Source organism: Balaenoptera physalus, assembly GCF_965194825.1.
Source record: "Balaenoptera physalus genome assembly, chromosome: 15".
Classification (NCBI taxonomy): domain Eukaryota; kingdom Metazoa; phylum Chordata; class Mammalia; order Artiodactyla; family Balaenopteridae; genus Balaenoptera; species Balaenoptera physalus.
In genome coordinates, this window is record NC_138894.1 from 38,826,590 (window position 1) to 38,849,504 (window position 22,915).

At 37.6% G+C, this 22,915-nt stretch overlaps 1 protein-coding gene and 1 long non-coding RNA gene across 12 annotated transcripts in view; one reads left to right on the plus strand and one right to left on the minus strand.

The window, feature by feature from the left end:
* The first annotated feature begins 3,535 nt into the window (after positions 1-3,535).
* NFU1 (NFU1 iron-sulfur cluster scaffold) overlaps positions 3,536-22,915 on the plus strand; it is a 28,440-nt gene continuing 9,060 nt past the window's right edge. The window contains exons 1-7 of one of the 11 annotated variants that reach the window (XM_082426095.1): positions 3,823-3,909; positions 5,929-6,029; positions 7,762-7,945; positions 9,260-9,395; positions 15,177-15,243; positions 18,650-18,764; positions 22,851-22,911. In XM_082426095.1, coding sequence (XP_082282221.1) covers position 7,945; positions 9,260-9,395; positions 15,177-15,243; positions 18,650-18,764; positions 22,851-22,911 — 380 coding nt within the window. In that variant the 5' untranslated portion in view covers positions 3,823-3,909; positions 5,929-6,029; positions 7,762-7,944. Of the gene's footprint in view, positions 3,652-3,766; positions 3,917-3,956; positions 4,086-5,928; positions 6,030-7,761; positions 7,946-9,259; positions 9,396-15,176; positions 15,244-18,649; positions 18,765-19,945; positions 20,307-22,850; positions 22,912-22,915 lie in introns of those variants that run through there. The other 10 variants (XM_082426100.1, XM_082426103.1, XM_082426102.1 and 7 more) reach the window with 10 other exon arrangements.
* On the minus strand, positions 8,383-9,253 carry LOC309643418. The gene is made up of 2 exons (XR_014253731.1): positions 8,706-9,253; positions 8,383-8,655 (listed from the first exon to the last, which is right to left on the minus strand). It is a non-coding gene; the product is annotated as an uncharacterized lncRNA (long non-coding RNA).

Sequence of the window (22,915 nt, forward strand, 5' to 3'; positions counted from 1 at the left end):
TCCAACCCAATGTCATCTTAATAAGGTGCTGCTGCAAATAATCAATAAACAATCTAAGTAAGAATAGAAGAGAGTTTTAGTCAAACCAAACTGAGGACTATAGCTTGAGAAACAGCCTCTCAGTAGCTCTGAGAAGACTGTTTTGAAGAGTCAGGGGAGCAGCCCGGAGATATGTAATGTTTTTGGCTGGTCAAGCATAGATCCTGATAAAAGATGACTGCTCATCGCAAAGAACAGCTATCTCAAGTTGATGATTTTAGTGACCTTCTATGTATGGGAAGATGCAAGAATCTAGGGTCACTGAAATTCTTCCTGAGGTCTGCATCGTAACTATCTAGGGGCCAGTTTATTCAAAATGCAGAATGCCTTATCCCGTGCTGGTTTTTTCCCCGTGAATTCCCTTCAGGGCTCCCAGTGTGAGCCACAGCAGTGGACTGTGACTTAACCCTTTATATAACTGGATGGTGGGCAACATTCTTTCAATGGTTAAAGTACGTGTACAATACACGGTTGACAGGTGATAAGACAGACTATTTTAGTTAGCATAAAGTTCAAGCCAAATCATGTATAAGCCAGAATAACTTCCCCATACCTCAGTATGTGAACATTTCTTCCATCAAAGGGAAGGAGAAGGGGAGAAGGACACCTATGGGAAAACAAATGATTTTTAGGAAAAGATAAATGGTTTCTTAACGAGAATAGAGTTATGATAGCTTTGTGAGAATGTCTGCTTAGGTGATTTCTTATCCCTGAGCCGAATTCTCGTCTTCAGTGATAGGAGTCAATCTTTCCTGGTTGCTAGACTCCTGGGGAGAGGATTTATAACACTTGAAAGCTTTTGGGAGGCTCTACTTTTAGGTAGATAAGGGTAGTTCCAAACAAAGCTCCTGAAGTGGTATATTCTGGATGCCTTCAGCAGAAAGAGATAAGTAGGTGAGTTTGTGCAAGGCTTGAATAGTTTAGAGAGTCAGTTGCCACCACTGCTACCACCAAGGCCTCTATCTTTTTCTCTGTGAAGTAAAATCTGCTAAGAATGAGGAGGGACTGGGTATCTTTGGAGTAGCTAGTAAAGGGAATGGTTAAAAATATATATATATAACCAGTATTTTGAACAGAATGAGTTCAGTAAGATACAATCAGAAAAAGGGCTTAAATGTCATCTTTTTGTTCTTCCTGCCTCACTCCTTGATTGAAATTCGGCAAATCCCATTGCTTTCTGGTCACTTTCATCTTTAAAAACTATCTTACTTTCTATCTTACTGTCAAGTATTAAAAAAATCTAGCCAAGTCTTTAAAACTTCCATCTTGTATCTGCCTTAGAGCTTTCTTCCTTTCCCTTGGTTAGGTTCAAAGACCAGTCTCCTCTTCTTTCTACACCTGCCTCCTGCAGCATGGGGCAGTAGGAAGGGGCTTGGGATCATGGAGCAGTGGTCCTTTTCCTTGGCTGGGGTTGCCTGTGACTTTCTGCACTGTTCCCTGAAGGGGGAACAATTTATGCAAAGGCCCTTAGGTGGGAAATAATTCAGCATATTTAAGGAACTGAAAACAGCCAGGGGAGGGGAAAGAGAAAGGAGGCTGGCAGTCAGCCTTCCAGACACTGTATGCTCACACAAGCACATACTCAGAGACACAAACTATTTTACGTAAATAGGATCATACTATATGTGCTGTTTCTAACCAGTTTTGTTTTCCACTTAATGTAAATAACCAATAATTGGCAAAAAAGAATTTATTTATTTATTTTGGCCGCATTGGGTCTTAGTTGCTGCGCGTGGGCTTTTTCTAGTTGCGGCGAGCGGGGGCTACTCTTCGTTGCGGTGCGCAGGCTTCTCACTGAGGTGGCTTCTCTTGTTGCGGAGCACGGGCTCTAGGAGTGCAGGCTTCAGTAGTTATGGTGCACAGGCTTCAGTACTTGTGGCGCACGGGTTTAGTTGCTCTGCAGCATGTGGGATCTTCCCGGACCAGGGCTCGAACCTGTGTCCCCTGCCTTGTCAGGCGGATTCTTAACCACTGCACCACCAGGGAAGACCCCCACCCCCCCCAATTTTTTTTAATCCAGTTTTTGCAAGGGAGAGAAACATATTTTGGTGGCTGACTGAAATGCTAATTGGCATAACTCCCTGAAGTTTGTCAATTAATTGAAGTTTGTCAATTAATCACACACACACAAAAATGGTAAGAATACTACCTGGAATGAGGTCCCCCAAAGCACCAACACTTAAGAGGCGGACAGATGAAATCCTGCAAAGGAGAAAGGAGAAGGAGTAACCAGAAAAATAATAGGAAAAATTGGCAGTTGTGGTGCCAGAGAAGCCAAGGAATCAGATTATTAAAGGGAGGGAGAGACCCTCAGCATTCCACGTTCCAGAGGTCAAGAAAGGTAAAAACCTAGAAGGATCCTTCAGATTTAGCAACATGGATGATGTGGGGGGTCTTGACTAGAGCAGCTCCCCTCCCCGCACTGGTGGGACACAGAAGGCTGCTTTTGGTGGTTTGAAGAGTGGGAGGTGAAAAACTAGAGACAAAGTGTAGACAACTCTTTTATGCCATTCGACTTTGCAGGGGGAAGAAAAAGTGGTGGTTTTAAGGTGGTTTGGGGCAAGGCAGGATTTTTCTTATGGGAAGGAACAGATAAGAGAGGGAGAAGTTGAAGATAGCAAGATGGTTCCTAACTGGGGTATGTTCTTGGGTGGAAGAGCCACAATGCACACTTGATTCAAGGTCTAGAAGAGAGTAAAGGGGAAAGCCGTGGATGACACTGAGGTCTAGAATGGGTCAGCAAAGACAGAAGCCAACATGCAGCCTTGCGAATGTAAGATGCATTCAGAGGAGGCTCACGTGTCCAGTCCCAGAGCAGCCACAGTCTGAAGCCCCGCCCACCCCCTTAGATGCCTCCCCTTCCATGTGGCCTCAACTTGTCCGACAACAGGTGTGTTGTTTCCCTTACAGAAACCAGTCCTCTGTGTATATCTTCTAGAACAGTGCTTCTCAAATGTTAGCCTGCATCAGAATCACCTGGAGGGTTTGTTAAAACAGATTACTGGACCCCAGCTCCAGAGATTGCGATTCAGTAGGTCTAACATGTGGTGTGATAATTTGCATTTCCCACGTGTTCCCATGCGGTTGCTGCCCTCAGTCCACATTTTGAGAACAGCTGTCCTAGAGAAAGTTTTTTACCCCAGTAAGATCCTGGAGAATAGTTAACGAACTTCTGTACTTTGCTCTGGAAATCAGTCACTACTCATGCTTATACAGCAAAAGGCAGCTCCACACGAGGTGAGTTCTCTGTGCGTGTTGGTCCAACATGACCGAGCCCACAAACCCAGCCTATCCCAGGTCCACACGGGCCCCATGGGAGAAGGGCAGGCAGCTCGCTGGAGAAAGGCGAGAACCTTCCCAGGGGATGCTTCAGGGCGTCTTTTGAGACAGTCACTGAACTGGGCCTGAATGGCAAGCAGGTTCCTACCAGAGGCAGTGGGCGGGTATAGAATGTTCCGCAGGATCAGGCTGTGCAAATGCAGCACCTATCAAGTGGGAAAAGCAATGTACGGTTCCGCGCATGCGTGCGGAGTCCCTCGTGCTTACTTGAGGACGTCTGCGCAAGCGTCGCAAGGATTTCTTTTTTCCCCGTTGCCCTGCCTCCTGAAGTAGGTAGGTAATGATTTCAAACAGCCGACGCAAGCCCGCCCCGCTCATCCGCAGCAGAGCCGCGCGCGGCCGGTAGGGTGCGCTATCCACGGTGCCTTGCCAAATCCCGGCCGGCCTGCGCCTGCGCGGGGCTTGAGCACCGTTGCGAAGGCTGTTGGGGGTGGAGCGGCCTGTCCCACACCTGCGCACTCGGACCAAGATGGCGGCGGCGGCTCTCCTGGGCTGGGGAGCTGCGGCGGCTGCCGCGGGGCTGCGGAGGCGGTAGGTGGTGAGCCCGGGGCTGCGTATAGCGGTGCCGCTGGGCTTAGCCAGCAGAGCGGTCGCCTCCCCGCCCGCCCTCTCTTACACCGGGTGGGGAGAAGTGCCCCTGACCTTGTCTTTGGGTCCACCCCCGTCGCCGAAGTTGGGGGTTTAAACCCTGAGGTGGGAAGCTCTCGGTGAGGCAGCTCTGCGACCCGGTTCTGGCGGGCCCTGCCGGCCTTGTCCCAGGCTCCGAGACCCGGTGCCTGAGTCCCTGTGGTGGGGAGGCTCTCAGAGACCGGCTGTAGGGACCCCACAAAGGAGCTGTTTTTAAATCGGGGCCCCTCCAGCCCCTCCACCCCGTGCGTTCGCTCTGCCTTTTAAACACAAAATCAGAACGTCAGAAATGTCACTCATTTTGTTAGTGAGGCCTAGAAGGGGAACATGACCTATCTGAAGTCACACAGCATCTAAGTGCTGGAACTCTAGATTTCCGCGCCCCACCCACCAAACCCACTCCGTTCCCTTGTCTTTCCTCTTTCCGTTTGCCCTGTCTTTGCGCTTGGCTTCCCAGGGACATCTGTCAACACCGGTTAGGCGAAAGGCACTGAGGACGCAAGTAGATTGTTGTACCCTGGTTTCTCTCACGGAACAAAAGGAGAAGAGGGCCTCACAAGGGTTGACCTCCTGAGTGTTTGTTAGGGGTTTTAGTGCTAATGATGCTCTTGAAGTTGAAGTGCATTTGCTAAAATAATTAGGTTTGCAGAAGGATTTTTTGTTAGTCACCTCCTGTCTCCCTCTCTTATTTTTGAGTAGATGTCTTCCTGGAATAATTTAACTCACCCCAAACCTGAATTCCATTTAATGAATAATTGTGGGGCACCTATCGCATACTAATAATAGTGGTAGCTAACATTTATTGAACACATGCTACATGGCCTAGCCCTGTTTTAAGCACTTTACGTGCATTATCTGGAACCATGTTTGCCCCAGTCTTTATGAGTTAGCGGTGAATATTAACTTCATTTTAGAAATGAGGAAGGTCATCATGCTAGTGGCTAGGGACAGCAATGAAGACAGTCCCTCCTCTTTATGAGTTTGCAGGTTGAAAATAATCAGAGAAACATAAAAAGCAAAAAGTGATCATAAATATGCTTAAAATTCCTCAGTGAGTCCTGTGAAATGAAAATTGGAATGGATAGCAATAGTATTTTAAAGTAAACTGGATTTTCGAGTAACTTGCATTAGATTTCTAAAATTTTTCAGTAGTAACATCTCCTTTTGTTTACTTTTCTAGTAGTATTTGTTTTTCCCTTCTCCCTTTGTTTTTAATTAGTCAAATCCATGAAAAAAAAAATAGCCAGTCAACACTTTGGAAGTTTTGTAACTTTGGTTATTTCATTCTGATTATATTCAGAGTAAAATAACCAAAGTTACAAAGCAGCATCAATATGTTTCCAGTCAGAAAGCACGTATAGATTGTTGACTTCTTTAGCAGCTTGGTGGAGAATAGTATATTTTCTATTAGACTTTTGGAGGTATTGAAATGCCTTTCAAAACAAATAGCATAGGTTGTCTCTTTCCAGGGAAACATGGTGGTAGAGACAGAAAAGGAGGGAGACTTTTCACTGTATTTACTTTTATTCCCTTTGAATTTTGAACCATGTGACTCTGTCACCTAGTTGTTTTTAAATCTAAAAAGGGAAAAACAGTTTGTAGCTCTTTGCCTCCTTCATGCATACCTAAGGGTCTGGAACTCCAGGTTATAAATCACAAATGTAGATGCATTTCTGTTTCTTACACCAGATATTGTATATTCTATATACACTCAGTTATAAAGGCTATAAATCTTCCCTTGAGCTCTTGTTTTTAAATTGTAGATATTGCTTGTCTAAGGGAGTGGAAATAATGTTGTGGATGGAAAATGAAAATTCATCTTTGTTATTATTTTCATTATGGTTGTTTTATATATGAGAAGTAGAAACTTGAGCTTAAGAGATTATCTCTTAAAATGTCATTTTTATTTGTTTTTAAATGTAGATTCTGTCATATGATGAAGCCACATACCATTAAGAAACAGCCTCTGCATCAGTTTGTCCAGAGACCACTTTTCCCACTCCCTGCAACCTTATGTAACACAGGTAAAATTTCATCTCTTTTAGAGCAAACTGCCTGAGTGAAATTTTGTGGGTCATAAACAATGAGAATTTGTAAATTTTCTATTCAGATGCCTATAAAAAGAATATAACATTTTTTTCTGCCATAAATTACACTTTACTATAATTATTTGCTTACACATATCATTTGGCCTTAAATTTCAAGAATCCTGAATACAGTGTCCAGTACTTCTATGAAATCTCAGTTTCTTGTGCAACATATCTTCTGGAATATGAGTTGCTCAATAAATGATTTCTGAACAAAAATATAAAAAGAAGTTACAAATGGGTTTGTGTTTCAAAGAATCATATGTATTTTAAGCTATTGCCCTCCTTATTTTGATAAGAATACCTCTAAAATCAGTAAGTTTCTAGCTTTCACCCAGGCCTTAGGACATAGTACTTTGAATGTAGTTTTTCTTTTTTTGTCAACATTAATCTCTATGGTTTTGTTGACAGTTGTGTTGATGTTACATGCTTTTATTTTCTTTAATATTGGAAATAAGTATGAAGATAGGATTTGAAAATTTTTGCAATACGACCACTGTCATGTGGTTCGGGAACCTTGTCGGGGAGGGAGTGTGTGTGTGTGTGTGTGTGTGTGTGTGTGTGTGTGTGTGTCTGTCTGTCTGTGAATGCCTACCTATATGTGCTTATGGAGCTGTAAGAATTTGGATTCAGCTCTTGGCCCATCTCCATTTCCATCACTACCTTGAACTCCTCCTTGTGGCCATGCTACTCTGGAAGGTGGCTAACTCTGGCTAATGCCATGGGTTGGATCAGGGTGGAGACCTTACCTCCCCTGTATCCTGGGGCAAGAACAGGAGTGTCGTTCCTGTCTCCTTGAGTCACAGAGCAGTTTAGGCATAAATATTGAGTAACTCAGCATCTTAAGCTACTTTAATTAGACTTTTAAATTTTGTAGAACTGAATTATGTGGTCATCTAGGCTTTTCAAATTGGAAACCTGCTGATTTTAGTCTTTGATATTGACTTCAAGCACCATTAATTTATATTTGAGGGGGAGCTTATGCCTACCTTTTTATCTGTTACCTATTATACCAAGCATAATAGGAAAGATTATTTTACAAGAGTCTTTCTCTCCTGTTGTAACCGTTATCACACTTTCAGAGGATCTTTCTGGATGATGGATCTGAGAGTCATTTTTGAAATACCTAATTTAACCCAGTTTAGGCTGTAACTGGAATGATTTTGTTAATACCTAGTCAGATTACTTTTTTTGAAATACCTTTGTTCATTGTTAAAATTTATGTAGTGATATCATATATTATCATATTTTCTATTTCAGACATACATAGATTATACTCTCTTAAATAATTTTTTACATTTATAGTTCTTCAGGTGTTTCTAAAAATTTTTCTTTCTGCATGTATAGTTTTACACAAATGGACTGAGTAGAATAAAGCCAGATTTAATTCTTCAAGTATTGGTGGAGTGCCTAATATTTGCAGAGATTTTGGTTACCAATAAATTATTAAGAAAGACCACAGAGATGATTGGTCAGAGCCAGGGTTAAAAGAACCTTGTTTTCTGTATATTTACGGAAAGTGGTGGCAGCACTTTATATAATGTTCCATCTGAAAAATTGTTCCCTTGTAGTGCAGATTGTCAGAGGAATTTATTGGTTGGAAGTATAAATATTTTAAATCAAGTACTTCAACACTGAGGTTATCATTTTTCATTTTTTTCTTTTTTAGGATTTGCGTGGTCACCAAGTCACCAACTAATATCTTTACAGGACAGTGACTTAAGCAAAATGTATGGGAGTTTAGTTTCAATTTCTACTTTACCAAGGAAATGACTCAACATCAGTTAGCTGGAACTGTGTGGCGAGGTGCAAAAACAATCTCAGCTGTCAAATTAGAATCTTCTCTTTTAACAGTTAAGAAAAGCATTTTTATACCAACCATATGTTTTGCCAAATTTAATCTCTTTCTAATTTAAAATAAAACTGTTGTTTTTTGATACTTTACTCTTTCTTAAGATATGTGATATAAGGATTATGACAGGATGGAAAGACTGATCTTAAGTATATTTTCCTTTTATGCTTGGCACTAATGCACAGTGGTTAAACAAGTCAGTGCTGGAAAATTGGGCAGGCTTGAATCCTGGCTCTGTCACTTAACTAGCCGAGTGACTTTGAGCTTTAGTTTCCTCATTTATAAATTAGGATAAAAACAATGCCTCCTTGGCAGGATGTAAGGATTAAATGGTATAATTCACATAAAGTGCTTAGCACTCTGCCCAGTGCATGATAATTACTCAATAAATTAACTTATCTCCATATACTGCTCTAAGAAGAGAACTGGGTGGTGGTGTTTTTTTTTTTTTAAGTCAGAAGGTTTATTTTCATAGTAAGTAACCAGAACCTGTTTAATAGTTTTAAACTGTTAAAACCTCAGTACTATCTTTTTGTCCTACAAGCTGTTATCATAATAGCAAGGTAGGAAATTAAAGATTCTTTTATTCTCAATCCAATCATGGCCCTAGAAGGAACAGAGAAGAAAAGAATCTCTAAAGATAATTTTAAAATATTCTAGAAAGTAATTCACATAGATTCCCACCTACATGATAATTTATAATGTCACTAACTCTATACCTTTGGACAAGTTACTTAACTCTTAGTGACTTAACAAGTTACTTATCTCTAAGCCTCAGTTTCTTCATTTGTAAAATGGGAACAATAATACATTCTTCATGGGATTGTTAAAGGCTTAAATATATATAAAGCACTCAACCCTGTCTCTGATATGTAATAAGTAAGCATAAAATAAATATCATTTGTTATTATTATAAATTTATTTATCTTTAAAAAATGTTAGCACTTTGGAAAGTGATGATGATTTATTATTATAGCTAATTTGGTATTGAGTTACCAAATAGAATCCATCTAAGACTCCTGAATTATGATATGCCTTCCTACTTAGGTGTAGGATATTGCTAGAATCTGTTGAGTAACAAAACTATCTAAATAATTAGTATTAATATAAAATTCAGTGACGTTATCCTAAATATTTTGATAAATTTGTTGCTTGTCTTTAACAATTCTTATTCTGTAAGCTTGGGCAATAAAGCTTTATATTCTTTTTTTCTAATTTTCCATATTTCTTTTGGTTCTCTGAAAATGAGCACTTCATAGTCCATAAACTTAACAATTTTTTTCTAGAATAACATTCTTTCTTTTTTCTCTTCTAGTGAGATACATGTTTATTCAAACACAAGATACCCCAAATCCCAACAGTTTAAAGTTTATTCCAGGAAAACCAGTTCTTGAGACAAGGACCATGGATTTTCCCACACCAGCTACAGCATTTCACTCCCCTCTGGCTAGGTATAGTACTATTTTTAATTTGCTTTTACCAAGAAACATAAATAACTGACTTCGGGGGTTAAGGTAGCCTTATTTAGCTATTTTACTTTTATGTGCATTGCATCTTTTCAGTATAGAGATTATTTTCTTTTCAGGTGAGAGAGAAAGAAAAATAAGAGTTGATATTAGGAAACTCTTCTCCTGAAAAAGGATGTACTTAAGAGATCTGCAGCATGACTAAATAAGAATATATATTTTTCCTGTTAAAAAATCTATCAAAATGATAATATGGCAGGACTTACCTGGTGGTCCAGTGGTTAAAACACCACGCTTCCAATGCAGGAGGCGTGGGTTCGATCCCTGGTTGGGGAACTAAGATCCCACGTGCCACGTGGCAAAAAAAAAAAAAATGAGGCAGATATCCATTCTAAATCTTTAAGACCCTGTTTTTAGAAAACAATAAAAACATGATCATTTGATTCTCAAGGATAGCTGGATTTCTAGATGTTTCAAAATGGAATAGTTTCTAAAATATTCCTCTCAGAACTATAAATGATAATAGTTATCAGATGTGGCATGATTTTTCAATAAACTAGTGAGTGGTGACAGTTTTTATTTTTATTTATTGAAGTATAGTTGATTTACAATATTGTGTTAGCTTGAGGTGGATAGCAAAGTGATTTAGTTATTTTTCTTTCCAGATTATATTCTATTATAGTTATTAAAAGATACGGAATATAATTCCCTGTGCTATGTAGTAGATCCTTGTTGCTAATCTATTTTAGGTAGTCCTTATCTGTTAATCCCATGCTCCTAATTTGTCCCTCCCTCTCTTTCCCCTTTGGTAACCGTAAGTTTGTTTTCTGTCTTTGAGTCTGCTTCTGTTTTGTATATAGATTCATTTGCATTATTTTTTAGTTTCCACATATAAGTGATATCATACAGTATTTGTCTTTCTGTGTCTGACTTACTTCATTAAGTATAATATTCTCTAGGTCCATCCATGTTGCTGTAAATGGCATTATTTCATTCTTTTTAATGACTGAGTAATATTCCATTGTACATGTGTACCACATCTTCTTAAGTCAGTTGTCTGTTGATGGGCACTTGGGTTGTTTCCATGTCTTGACTATTGTAAATAGTGCTGCTGTGACTACTGGGGTGTGTGTATCTTTTGGAATTAGAGTTTTCATTTTTTCTGGATATATACCCAGGAGTGGGATTGTTGGATCATATGATAGCTCTATTTTTAGTTTTTTAAGGAACCTCCATACTGTTTTCCATAGTGGCTGCACCAATTTACATTCAGTGGTGACAGTTTTTAAATTCACTAAGACATGTTAAATGTATGTCTGATGTTAAAGCACAAACAGTAAAATTATAAAACCCCTTTTTAACTGATAGCTAGAGAAGTTATTTATAATAAGAAATGTTAGGTCAATCACATCAACTGAAATTTTTGGTAACCTAAGACTGATACTGATTGCCAAGGATATTGGGAAAATAAAACTTAGATAACTATTTCTGTATACATACAGCCATTTAATGTGTCTCATTTAGGGGAGCCAAGAATATGCTTATCTCAGGAATCGTTTTTAAAGTTTCTAATTAATAAATATGCACATTTCCTTCGACCTAAACATACCACTTCTTGGAATATATCTTAGAGCATTTGTTTTTTGTACTTTTTAATACAAGCCACAGTAATAAACTTTTTTTTTTTAACATCTGTATTGGAGTATAATTGCTTTACAATGGTGTGTTAGTTTCTGCTTTATAACAAAGTGAATCAGCTATTAAACGTCTTATATTATGACTCACTATATACATATACACATACACGTATACATACGCAGATATACATAAATATATACATATATGTATGTATATATAGGTATGAAACAAGTGTTTGATGGGGCGATTTTCGCCTTTATAAGGTATAAAACATTCTTTTTTTTTATAAATTTATTTTTTATTTATTTGTTTTTGTCTGCGTTGGGTCTTCGTTGCTGCACGCGGGCTTTCTCTAGTTGTGGCGAGTGGGGCTACTTTTTGTTTTGATGCTCAGGCTTCTTATTGCGGTGGCTTCTCTTGTTGCGGAGCGCAGGCTCTAGGCACGCAGGCTTCAGTAGTTGTGGCACGTGGACTCAGTAGTTGTGGCTTGCGGGCTCTAGAACGTAGGCTCAGTAGGCTCAGTAGTTGTAGCACACTGGCTTAGTTGCTCTGCAGCATGTGGGATCTTCCCGGACCAGGGATCGAACCTGTGTCCCCTGCATTGGCAGGCGGATTCTTAACTACTGCACCACCAGGGAAGTCCCTAAAGCATTCTTATATTTCCTTTCTTGTGCTTTTTATATTATTCTGTTCTGTTCTGTTTTATTTTATTAGATAAAATCCTGGTCACTATATAATTGATTTTACGACTCACTGGTGGTTTTGAAAAACACTACCTTAGAGAACAGCCACATATATACGTAAGGAGTGTGCAAGTATGTTCATTGTAGCCTTGTTGGTAATGGTAATAAGTTAGAAAGAACCTAAATATTCATCGGTAGGAAGAGTTAGATAAACTTTGTTCGTCCATAGTCTGCATGGACAAACAATAAAACAATAAAAAGGACGAGGAGGACTCATGTTTACCGAATGACCTCTAAGACATACTGTTATTGCCGAAAGCAAGTTGCAGAACAATGAATACGTTATGATTATTATGTGTATGAAAACAAAAAACACAAAACAACAAAAATGCACTGATAAAGAGATCTGGAAGAATGTACACGAAACTGGTAACAGTGGATTTGGGAGGGGTGGTCAAGAGGTATTTTCACTCTCTATGTATAGTTTGAAATGTTTACATCAAGTACAAGCTCACATGTTTTGTATTTTAAAAAATGTAAAAATAAAAAAGCCCCAATTGATTCAGTTACAGATTAGTTGGAGATTATTTCTGTCACATGTTCAGTTGGCAAAAATCCCCATTTCTCCGGTTTACAGAATTTATTATCTTCAGTCAGCCTTGTTTTTGTTGTTTAGCAGAGAATGTTTTTACTGTAAGGTAGAACGTAAGCTTCATGAGGATGGAAACCAGTCTATTCTGCTTGTTGTTGTATCCCTAGTGCTTCGTACAGTGTCTGCTACTCAGCAAGTACTCAAATATTAGTTGAATGAATGAATACACAGAAATGTATCTTACTTCTGGGAGGCATTTGACTTGTTTCTTCCTGTCCTTGTAGACAAGACAAAAAAATGTAAGCAGAGTGTAAACCTGTCTCCAGGGACATGTAAAAGGGCTCTGAATCCCTGTAGTTGGCATGTTTATTCAGGACTTTTTTAAAATCAGCAACATTAATAAAGATATAATTATCAGTTTTTCAGATGAGAGGATTTGCTTATCTGTTGGATGGCAAAATTCAGAGACATTTTTGAAAGTTTTATTAGGCTTAAAGCAAGTAAGATGAAAGTCTAACAAAAAAATATTAAGCTGTGTGTTAAAATGTTTTAAATGAATAGCACAATTATGGGATAGAAGAACCTGACCTTTCAGTTAGTCATGTTGGATATGATGCAATGCTCAAAAAAGTCAGTCAAACTTTAACAGAGTCCTAGTGTCCAGCCTAAGAGAGGTAATAGTCTTTGTACTCTGAACAAGTTAGACTACATTTGGGATAGTGTTTTCAGTTCTGGGTATCATATTTTGTTTTGGACATTGACAAGTTGAAATTGTCCCAAGGAAAGTAACCTAAATGACAAAGCATGTATAATAGTGTTTGAAACTCCTGTTTCCGCTTTTTCTTTCTTTTAGGGACAGAACCTGTGAACTCTTTCCTAAAGCAGTCTCCATGATATGGACCATAGATCAGGTGTATTCCTTTGCATAGTCCTTTCATTTGGAAAAAAAAAAAGCTTTGCTGATAGTGCTAATCAAGGGTCCTACTTAAAGGTCTGTGCTTTGGTTTATGGATCATAAGCTGCAGCCAAAAATCTTGTGACCACTTGCAAATTTAACATGAAGTGGTTGTGCAAAGGACTTAGGCGACATAGTTTCAGACAAATTCCTAAATAATTTCAAAGCAGTAATTTTGATAGCATTCTTGCAACGGTAGACAAAGAAAAGGAAACTAACCTTTGGAGTATGTCAGCTTTTGTTCCTAAGGTTGGGAAAAAAGAAACTGCTTTAGAGAGTCTGCTAGGTGTGGTACATATGTCAGTGACTGGGGAAGGAAGCTGTAATATAAAATTCCTTGAAGGGCTTTTTCAAATTATAATCTGCCCTTCCTCCTCTCACAGGATTCTAAAAAATTAGCTTTACTGAAGTATAATTTACGTGCAATAAAATTCACCAATTTTAAGTGAGTTTTGATAAGTATATAAAATTGTGTAATCACCAAGAAAATAAAAATGTAAAACATTTTTATCACTGTAAAAGATCCCTCATTTCCCTTTGCTTTCAGTCTCCTCTTGCTTCACGTCCACACCCTGCTAACTTTTTTTTTATGGCAATGACTTTTAATTTTTAAATTTTTATTAAAAAATGTTTTTTCCAGCTTCTGTGAGATGTAATTGACATAAAGCATTGTTTAAGTTTAAGGTATACAACATGATGATTTGATATACATATACATTGTGAAATGATTACCATAGAAAGGTTAGTTAACACATCTATCACCCTGGCAGCTATTGATATTCTTTACGCCACTACAGTTTTGCCTTTTCTAGAGTTTCATATAAATGGAACCAGATAGTCTTTTGTGTTTGGCTTCTTTCATTTAGTATAATGATTTTGAGAGTCATCCTTGTCCTTGTGTGGATCTATAGTTCATTTCTCTTTATTGCCAAGTAATACTACATTGTATGGGTATTCCCAGTTTGTTTAGTCATTCCTCAGTAGATGGACATTTCCAGATTTTTTTGTTTTTGGTATTGTAAATAAAGCTGCTATAAAGATTCATGTGCAAGGCTTCCCTGGTGGTGCAGTGGTTAGGAATCCGCCTGCCAGTGCAGGGGACACGGGTTCGGGCCCTGGTCTGGAAAGATCCCACATGCCGCGGAGCAACTAAGCTGTGTGCCACAACTACTGAGCCTGCACTCTACCGCTTGCGAGCCACAGCTACTGAGCCCGTGTGCCACAAGTGCTGAAGCCCGCGTGCCTAGAGCCCGTGCTTCACGGCAGGAGAGGCCACTGCAGTGAGAAACCCAAGCACCGCGGTGAAGAGTGGCCCCTGCTCGCTGCAACTCTAGAGGACCTGCGTGCAGCAACGAAGACCCGAAGCGGCAAAAATAAATAAATAAATTTTAAAAAAAAGAGATTCACGTGCAAGTCTTTATGGAGCATACGTTTTCATTTCTCTTGGGTAAATGACTAGGAGTGGGATTGCTGGATCGTAGGGTAAGAGGATGAAACAAGATTGGCCATGATTTGCTAATTGTTGAAACTGGTGATGACTATGTGGAGGTTCTTTTACATTTCTCTCTACTTTCATGTATATTGTAGACCAGGGGTTCCCAACCCCCGGTCCGAGGCCTGTTAGGAACCAGGCCGCACAGCAGGAGGTGAGCTGTGGGCAGCCAAGGGAAGCTTCATCTGCTGCTGCCCATCGCTCCCCATCATTCACATTACCACCTGAACCTTCCCCACCATCGCTCGCGTTACCACTGGAACCATCTCCCACCCCCACCCCCGCGTCCGTGGAAAAATTGACTTCCACGAAACTGGTCCCTGGTGCCAGAAAGGTTGGGGACTTCTGTTGTAGACTTTTCCATAATAAAACATTTTATTATCTCTCTTTTTAAATTTTTTCACAGGCAGTTATTTAGGATTGAAGGAGTAAAAAGTGTCTTCTTTGGACCAGATTTCATCACTGTCACAAAGGTAAGCATAGGATTATGTAAGATAAGATGTGATATACTTTTAGTTTTTTCTGAGACCAGTGCCCCTCTCCAGAATATCCATTCTTGATGTGTTCCACACATACTGTTATTAAAAATCTCAAATTAATTTTACTTCTCACATTTCTCAAGTTAATTATTTAATAGAATTTTCAAGTTGAAATTAACTATAGTCCAGATCCCTCATTTTTCAAAAGAGAAAAACTTGAGCTTCAGAGAGTTAAATGCAGTGTCCAAGATTGTATAGGTAGCCTCCAGCAGGACCAAGACTCAACCTTGGCAGGACTAAAATTTAGGCTTCCAAGTATAATTTTTACTAATTCTTAATTTACATTGATAGAGTAAAAAGAGAAGCAAATAAATGATCAAATATATATATATTTGACCTACAGAATGATTATCTGTCTCCTTTCAAAATGAGCATTTATAAAATGGCATCTGGCACATTCTGCCAGCCTACCATCCTGCAATGGCACTTCAGAGCTTCACAGACAAGAGCAGTGGATTGTGTACTTCTGCAACACTTGGATAACCTCTTCATGTCAAAAAATCAAGCTAAATATGCTACCCATCCAACATCTAAGGTCATATTTGCTAGAAAAGACTGTTTCATTTTTAAGTCTACTAGATTAATGAGAAATGAACCATATAAATTTGAACTATACTTATTCTTTTAAATCTGTAATTGATATGTATGCACTGAACTTAATTACTTGCCCAATTTTGCATCAAAATCAAAAGTATTCAATTAGCTACTCTTAAGCAGTTTGAAAGGATTACTCTTGAGTTCTTGCTGCACCATGAAAGGGAACATACTGAGTTATCAACATGTTACATCTAGTCTAGTATTCCCTTGCAGCTGTTTATATGAGGAGGAGAATTAGGATTTTCTTCCATGCTGGCGATCCCAGTGGCTATGGTTGTTCACACAAATATCCGGATTATAAAATGTTTTTCCCGGTTGTTTAAAGTGTTATTTGTTCTAAATTCTCAGAAAGCCCTTTCTTGACCATATTACTGAAAGTGGTAACTCCCCCCAGGCGTTTATTACCTTATTTTCTTCATTACACTTATCTCTTAATGATATTGTTTATTTTTATTACCTTTCTTTCCTGCACTAGAATGTAAACTCCATGAAGATAAAGATAGTCCATCTTGTTAAGCTCACCTACAACAATGCTTAGCACATAGTATGCATTCAAAGAAATTTTTGTAGAAGGAAACAATGATGTAAAATTTCCTAAATTGAATTTTCAGGCTTCAAGTGGTTTCCCCCAAATATAGGATTGTGGTGAGCAAATCTGTGCTCACCAGTCTCTAGTCTTTGTTTATAGACATTTGACCTATCTTTGTTATTCTTCAATTTTCTTTCTTATTTTATTTTATTTTATTTTATTTTTATTTTTGGCTGTGTTGGGTCTTCGTTTCTGTGCAAGGGCTTTCTCTAGTTGCGGCGAGCGGGGGCCACTCTTCATCGCGGTGCACGGGCCTCTCATTGTCACGGCCTCTCTTGTTGCGGAGCACAGGCTCCAGACGCGCAGGCTCAGTAGTTGTGGCTCACGGGCCTAGTTGCTCCGCGGCATGTGGGATCTTCCCAGACCAGGGCTCGAACCCGTGTCCCCTGCATTGGCAGGCAGATTCTCAACCACTGCGCCACCAGGGAAGCCCCCCAGTTTTCTTTCTTTGATATTTTTTGAAGGAGAAAAAAGGACCAGCATCGCCAACATGTTTGATGTGGCACTAGTGCTTTACATACATTATCTAATTTAATTCTTTTTAAACCATTTTTAAATTGAAGTATAGTTATATACAGTGTTTTTTTTTTTACTTTTTAAAAATTTAATTCTTATAACTAGTTTTTCTTGTCTTCATTTTACAAATAGGAAATTATGTATTTTAAGAAGTTTTTATTTCTTTTACATATAGCCTATGCTATATAAATTTTTTTGGGGGGGGATGAAAACGTGATTATAGCTTACAAAGGTTTGTTTTTCTTCTTGATTTGATTTTGGTAAGTCATCTTTTATTTCCCTTTCCCTTTGTAATTTAGTTACCCTTTTTGAAATTTCTCTAGCTCCATTATTTTTTCTTAATGGAATGATATAACCAATAAATAATATTCCAAGTTAGGGCACACACTGATATTTAATAGATAGACTAGTAGATTGATGTGCTTTCTTCCAATTACCTTCCTCATCATGGACTATCCCATTTACCTGATACCTTCAGTGATTGCCTGTTTCCCTTTCTAACTTGTTTGATAATTCACAGGCTTCTTTATGCATGGTTTTTTTTTTCCTAAATGTATATTTGCAGCTTATATGCTGCCTTTTTGTCATTCAGATAACTTCATAATATTTTTTTTCTTTTAATACCAATATTTCCCTATTCAGTAGAGCCCACTACTTACTGAAGCCCTAAGGTAGCCCTCTGATCCATCTTCCAAATAATTTATTAAAATGTTACCTGGAAGTAGTACTCATTACCAATCACTAAGGCGTCTCACTAATTTTGTTTTTGTATTCGTAGTAGTGCCTGTTTTACCTTCTGTGTACTGTCTCTGAATTAGTTCTTAATCCATGACAAAAATAGACCCGTTTGTATATGAAGACTCAGTTTTTAATAGTATTGAAGCATAGACCCTAGCTAACAGCCTCCTGAGAATCTAAATAGACTGCCTCTAATAGTTTTTCTCCTGAAGAGCTCTCCTTTAAAAAATTAAAACAAAACATGCTGCCTTTCTCATTTTAGATGTTAGTACTATTTGGGTACTATCTCTCTTTTTTCTTTTTTATGGAATCAACTAGTTGGCCAGATATAGAAGTGAAATAGTTATGGATTCTTTCTTACAGATACGAGTCTAGTTGATGGTCCACAAGTCCTCTAGTACAGTAGCCGTAGATAAGACACGTTATACTTACGGTTCAACAGTTATGTCATTGGGTTTCTTCAATACTGTTAAGTAATATATGTAAGTTGAATTTTTGTGAATAGTCGTGGGATATCCTGTATAGTTCATCAAGCAGTTATATCCTATTTTATTAAAAGAATGGGAAGTCCCTTTATTACCCTCTTTAAACACAGAATCCATTCAGTATTTTAACTCTCTTCACCTCATGAAAAAATATCTTTTAGTTATTTTGGTATCCCCTCTACAGGGCATGTACATACAGAACACTTATTTGATGAATGAATGAATTGGGGGATGTTCTAAGATTGTATCTTCTAAAAGTCATTATAAGCCAGCTCCTTTAGGAACAGTAACTGACATATATTTTCTAGAAATGAGTGCTATAGAATATATATAGGGAAAGATTCTTAAAGGTATTGTTTTGTATTTGTCTTTGCCCTTGGTTGAAAATGTAACGTTTTCCTTCAAATATTTACAGGAAAATGAAGAGTTAGACTGGAATTTACTGAAACCAGATATCTATGCTACAATTATGGATTTCTTTGCATCTGGCTTACCTTTAGTTACTGAGGAAACACCTTCAGGAGAAGCAGGTAATGTGTTGGGTAATTAATATTTATCTTTTTTTTTTAAACTGTTCTATTTTCTTCACATTTGTCTTGATTTCAGAAGTCAAGGGACTACAGGTTTTTATCATTATACTATATTTAGCTCTGGAACCAATTCCAGAGGGGACAAAATTTCATGTGTACTAGTTTCATCCATCATTTTATAAAACTTGTGTATGAATTGAATATATTATACAAAACTAAAATTTTCAATTATAAAAATTTTCAAGCATATAGAAAATAATATTATAATGCTCACCAGTTTGCCCTCTTCTCAGATTTAACAAAGGTTAACTCTCTGCCTTAATTGCTTTAGACTCATTTCTAAATAAAATATTAAAGACATAGCCGAAGACCCAGAACTCCCATCCCTTTTCCCTTTCTAATTCCAGAAATGTATGTAAATTTAGTTTGTTTGTAAACTTTTACTACACATGTAAGTCTCTGCAGGGAATTCATAGTATTGGTTTTTGTTCTTAAACTTTAAATAACTTGTGTTATATGCAACTTTCCTTTTTTCACATATTTTTAAATACATCAGTTTATTTATTTTAAGTGCTGGATAGTATTCCATTATATGAATAAATTACAGTTAATTAATTTTTTCCTTTACTTATATTCAAGTGAATTGTTTGTGCTAATTTCTGTTACAAACATTGCTGCATTGGGTGTTCTTGTACAAGTCTCTTTGTGCATTTGTGGAAACCTGCTTTAGAGCACTTTCAGAGTATATTCCTAAAAGCAGAATTGCTGTATCGTAAATTCTTCTAATTTACATGTAAATTAGCAGTGTATAAGAATTTCAACTTTCTTATATCTTCATCATCACTTTGTGTTTACTTTTTTCTTTTAACCAATATGTTAGGGGTAAAATGGTGTCTTGTTTTAATTGCATTTCCTTGATTAATATTGAGCCTGAAGGTTTTCATATAAACATATGGCCAATATTCATATGACTGGCCAATATTTTCCTTTTCAGTAAATTTCCTGTTCATAATCTTTGCTGATTTTTTAAAAAATTGAATTATGTGTCTTTTTTGTACTGACTTTAGCAAGTTTTAAAAAAATATTCTGAGTATAAATCCTGAATATACTATATATAAATTAAGTATATTCATAGCAAATAACTTCTCCCTAACCATGCCTTATATTTTCACTATATTTAGGTTGTCTTTTGTCATTCAGAAATTTTTTCTTGGGCTTCCCTGGTGGTGCAGTGGTTAAGAATCTGCCTGCCACTGCAGGGGACACGGGTTTGATCCCTGGCCTGGGAAGATCCCACATGCCATGGAGCAACTAAGCCTGTGCGCCACAAGTACTGAGCCTCCACCCTAGAGCCCGCGTGCAACAACTACTGAAGCCCATGTGCCTAGAGCCTGTGCTCCACAGCAAGAGAAGCCACCACAATGAGAAGCCCGCGCACTGCAACGAAGAGTAGCCCCCACTCGCCGCAACTAGAGAAAGCCCGTGCACAGCAACGAAGACCCAACACAGCCAAAAGTAAAAACAAACAAACAAACAAAAGTCCCATGTAAGAAAAAAAGAAAGAAATTTTTTCTTATTTTAAAATATGGAATGTTTCACAAATTTGTGTATCTCTTTGCGAAGGGACCATGCTAATCTTCTCTGTATCATTTCAGTTTTAGTATTTGTGCTGCTGAAGTAAGCACAGAAGTTTTTCTTTTTAATGGAGTTGCATATTTTCATCTTATCCTTTGTGGTTTCTGTTTTGTATACATTGTTTTAATAAGTTATTTTATGTAAAGCACTTGGAAGAGTAACTTCACATGGATCTCAAATACTAGCTGTGATTATTATATTTGTTGTTGATGAAATTTTTCCTTTCTCCAATATCGTACAGATACTGTTTTGTGTGTCTGTGTGTGTATGTATATGTATACGTATATCTACACACACACAAACATTTGTATAATCACCTTTAAATGAATCAATTTCACTTCTAGATAATATATATTCTAAATGAGTCTGATAAATGTATACAAGACAACATGTGGAAGCATGTTCATTGACATATTTTAAAAATATGTTAGCAGTTAAAAGGAGTGAACTTGATTAGGAGATACCAGTGTTGAAGGATATAAAAAATATTAAGTGATAAAGGAAAACTGAAGAGTTTATTTACATATTCTTACATATATGCCATTTATGCAAATTTTAAATAATACATATTTGAAATTATATGTGTTCTTGATGGACATGTATGTAAAATTGATATAATGTTTTGAGAGCCATTTGACGTCTACCAAAACTTAAAAATACACGAGCCTATTGACCCAGCACTAGGAATTTTTTTTTTTATAAAGAATTCTTTCTTTTTTTTTATAAATTTATTTATTTATTTACATTTTATTTTTGGCTGTGTTGGGTCTTTGTTGCAGTGAGCGGGGGCTACACTTCGTGGTGGTGTGTGGGCTTCTCACTGCGGTGGCTTCTCTTGTTACGGAGTATGGGCTCTAGGTGTGCGGGCTTCAGTAGTTGTGGCACGTGGGCTTAGTAGTTGTGGCCCACAGGCTTAGTTGCTCCATGGCATATGGGATCTTACCAGACCAGGGCTTGAACCCATGTCCCCTGCATCGGCAGGCAGATTCTTTGTGCCACCAGGGAAGTCCAGCAGAACTAGGAATTTTTTTTTTTTTTTTTTTTTTTAGTAGGCTGCATTCTTCTTAATTTTTTTCTTCATTTATTTATTTATTTATTTTTGGCTGTGTTGGGTCTTCGTTTCTGTGTGAGGGCTTTCTCTAGTTGCGGCAAGCGGGGGCCACTCTTCATCATGGTGCACGGGCCTCTCACTGTGGCGGCCTCTCTTGTTGTGGAGCACAAGCTCCAGACGCGCAGGCTCAGTAGTTGTGGCTCACGGGCCTAGTTGCTCTGCGGCATGTGGGATCTTCCCAGACCAGGGCTCGAACCTGTGTCCCCTGCACTGGCATGCAGATTCTCAACCACTGCGCCACCAGGGAAGCCCAGAACTAGGAATTTATCTCATAGATACATATGCAAAAGTACACCAATGTATACTTTACGTAAGCATGTATGCTGCAGGATTGTTAGAAATAGCAAACTAGAAACAACTGAAATAATATAAAAACTAGCCAAATGAAGACAAAGCCATACAAAAATTACTATGCACCTTCTTTTTAAATTGAGGCATATCTTTATATGCTGATACGGAAAAACCTTTTAGGTATGTTAAATAGAAAAAAACAAGGTATAGAATACTGTGTATAGTGTGTATAAATATAGACTTGTAAATATAAACATGTACTAGAAGGATATACACTAAAGTCATGATAGTGGTTGCCTGTGGAAGTGATGGTGTGGAATGGAACTTAGGTTTGCTGATGTAAGAGAATTTTAACTTTATTATATTTATTTTATTAAAAAATACAAAGTTGATATAATTTAATATTAATATGTTGATATTTATATTGTTGCCAGAACTCTAGTGTGTGTCACAGTGTAATTTGAATTAGCTGCATTTTAATTTTCCCAATGGTAAAGAAATTTTTCAAAAAAATATAAAACCCATAAAAATAGGCATATGTGAAGATCAGTATATGACCTTACAAAGTAAAAGAAAAACAAAAATGAAACAAAATGAAAAAAACAAGTTTTTGCTCAGATTTGTAAAACATTTTAGAATTTCCATAAGGCTTACATCTGTATTTAGTATGATTGTCATTTTGAAAACCACTAAATTGAGAAATTGAAAATGTAACTTAACTTACAAAGCAGGTGTGCTGTTTTGTCTCAAAGTTTTCATCAAAATTCAGACAATATCTGTTCTCTGCTACTTTTCAATCCTTGAGAAGGATGAAAGTTTACAAATATATTGGCCAAAAAATTCAAACCCTAACATAATTAGTAGATCAAATTATTTCAGTATTCACATTTATCACCAAATGTTGATCAGTGTTCCTTAATTTTTCTTTAGATAATCAAATGAATGACCTTTACATTTCCCCTAAGTTAAAATCACTCTGTTTTAATGTTTGTACTTGCATAGATATAAAATTTCTACTGTTGATATGTTTTATTCATAATTGTTTCTAGGATCTGAAGATGATGATGAAGTTGTGGCAATGATTAAGGAATTGTTAGATACTAGAATACGGTAT